This window comes from Colobus angolensis, unplaced genomic scaffold (assembly GCF_000951035.1).
Source record: "Colobus angolensis palliatus isolate OR3802 unplaced genomic scaffold, Cang.pa_1.0 Scaffold1, whole genome shotgun sequence".
Classification (NCBI taxonomy): domain Eukaryota; kingdom Metazoa; phylum Chordata; class Mammalia; order Primates; family Cercopithecidae; genus Colobus; species Colobus angolensis.
Genome location: NW_012110918.1, coordinates 14615896 through 14618602, shown reverse-complemented (window position 1 = coordinate 14618602; position 2707 = coordinate 14615896). Strand labels below are relative to the sequence as shown.

Genomic DNA, 2707 nt, shown 5'->3' with positions numbered 1-2707 from the left:
TATTGTCAGCATCACCAGGCACCAGGGAAATGCACACCAAAAGTACACGAGACGCCACTTCAAGTACACGAGACGCCACTTCACACCCAAGATGCCACTTCACACCCAAGACACCACTTCACGCCCGTAGGATGGCGAAGATCAAGAACAGGAAAATAACACGTGTTGTCAGGACCCTGAGAACTGTGACCCTTGTAGGTTGCTGGGAGGATGTAAAATGGGGCCGCTGCTGTGGAAAACAGTCTGGTGATTTCTCAGCAAGTTACGTATAGAATTAGCACATGACCCAGCAATTCTACTCCTGGGTATACACCCAAAAGAACTGGAAATTTAAATTTGTGTCCAAGCAAATGCTCTACATAATAGAGCAAAAATGCTCTTCATTCATAATAGCCAAAAGGCAGAAACGACCCAAATGTCCATTAACTGACGAGTAGATAAGTGGATCAACAGAATGTGGTGGATCTATACGGTGGAATAGTATCCCTGGATTAAAAAAGAGTGAAGCAGGCCGGGCACGGTGGCTCAAGCCTGTAATCCCAGCACTTTGGGAGGCCAAGACGGGCGGATTACGAGGTCAGGAGATCGAGACCATCCTGGCTAACACGGTGAAACCCCGTCTCTACTAAAAGATACAAAAAAAAATTAGCCGGGCGAGGTGGCAGGCGCCTGTAGTCCCAGCTACTCGGGAGGCTGAGGCAGAAGAATGGCATGAACCCGGGAGGCGGAGCTTGCAGTGAGCTGAGATCCGGCCACTGCACTCCAGCCTGGGCGACAGAGCGAGACTCCATCTCAAAAAAAAAAAAAAGAGTGAAGCAGGCCAGGCGTGGTAGCTCACACCTGTATCCCAGCACTTTGGGAGGCCAGGGTGCACGGATCGCTTGATCACAGGAGTTCAAGACCAGTCTTGGCAACATGGCAAAACCCCGTCTCTACAAAACGTACAAAAAAATGTAGCCAGCTATGGTGGTACACGCCTGTGGTTCCAGTTACTCGGGAGGCTGAGGTGGGAGGATCACTGGAGCCCAAAAGGTTGAGGCTGCAGTGAGCCATGATCAAGCCACTGCACTCCAGCCTAAGTGACCAAGTAAGACCCTGTCTCCAAAAAGCATGAAGTAGGCCAGGTGCAGTGGCTCACAGCTATAGTCCCAGAACTTTGGGAGGCTGAGACAGGAGGATCACCTGAGCCCAGGAGTTCAAGATCAGCCTGGTCAACATAGGGAGACCTTGTCTCTACAGAGAATTTTATAAATTAGCTGGGCATAGTGGTGCATGCCTGTGGTCCCAGCTACCCGGGAGGCCAAGGCATAAGGATCACTTGAGCTTGGGAAGTGGAGTTCAGGCCGGGTGACGAGTGAGACCCTGTCTCAAAAAAAAGTGAGGCCAAGCGCAGTGGCTCACACCTGTAATCGCAGCACTTTGGGAGGCCAAGGCAGGTGGATTGCCTGAGTTCAGGAGTTCGAGACCAGCCTAGCCAATATGGTGAAACCCCCCTCTACTAAAAATACCAACACTAGCCAGGTGTGGTGGTGGGCGCCTGTAGTCCCAGCTACTCGGGAGGCTGAGGCAGAAGAATCACTTGAACCTGGAGGGTGGAGCTTGCAGTGAGCTGAGATGGCGCCACCGCACTCCAACCTGGGCGACGGAGTAAGACTCCGTCTCAGAAAAAAAAAAAAAAGAAGTACTGATACATGCTACAACATGGATGGACCTCAAAAACACTATGCTTAGGGAAAGAGGTCAGACACAAAGGCCTCATATTGTGTAGTTCCCTTGATATGAAATATCCAGAATGGGTAAATCCATGGAGACACAAAGGAGACTGGAGATGAGGAGCTCCTGGAGGAGAGATTGGGAGTGACTGTCTAACGGGTATGGGGACCACCTCTTGGGCCATGACAATGTTCTAGAACCGAACGGATGATTGCACAGCATTGTGAATACACTGAACGTCAGTGCATTGTACACTTTAGGATGGTTTTTAAACGGCAAGTTTTAGGTTATGTGTATTTCACCTGAATGAGGGAGGCATGTGGAATTCCTGGCTGCACATCACAGAGTCTGAACCTGTGTCGTTTAGTTACCTGGTGTTTTTTCCTGTTTTTCTTTAGGAAAAAAACTAGGGTTTACCATAGACAATGGAAAACTCCATAATGTGTCCCTGGGGCAGGGACAAGAAGTGGTGGCTGAGGACGCTCTGGACGTGGCTGCAGAGAAAGGACACTGGGTCATTCTGCAGGTACGAGGGGCCCAGCACTGCGGCGTAAGGGCTCCCCGCACTGAGGCGACCGTGGGGTTGGGCAGAAGGCCCGGCAGGAACCAGATGTGTAGTTTGCATTCAGAAATGTGGGTGGAAATCCTAATACCACTGAAGAAGGAGGCACCCCCAGTGTCGGCCCTGCTGGGGTCAGCCGGGTGGTATGGGGCACCATGACTGCCCAGAGGAAAGCGTGGATTCAATGGTGAGAGGGAAGCTGGACTTTATACGAGACTACCCCAAACAGAGATTATTTAAACAACAAATGGTCGGGCACAGTGGCTCACACCTGTAATCCTAGCACTTTGGGAGGCCGAGGCAGACAGATCACTTGAGGTCAGGAGTTCGAGACCAGCCTCACCAACATGGTAAAACCCCATCTCTACTAAAAATACAAAAATTAGCCAAGCATGGTGGCGCACGCCTGTAATCCCAGCTACTCGGGAGGCT

The 2707-nt window shown here is 50.9% G+C and overlaps 1 protein-coding gene across 1 annotated transcript in view; it reads left to right on the top strand.

Moving 5' to 3' along the window:
• Positions 1-2707, top strand: part of DNAH17 (dynein, axonemal, heavy chain 17) — a 168973-nt gene that overhangs the window by 150212 nt on the left and 16054 nt on the right. The window contains exon 74 of the mRNA XM_011933143.1: positions 2112-2239. Coding sequence (XP_011788533.1) covers positions 2112-2239 — 128 coding nt within the window. The remainder of the gene's footprint in view (positions 1-2111; positions 2240-2707) is intronic.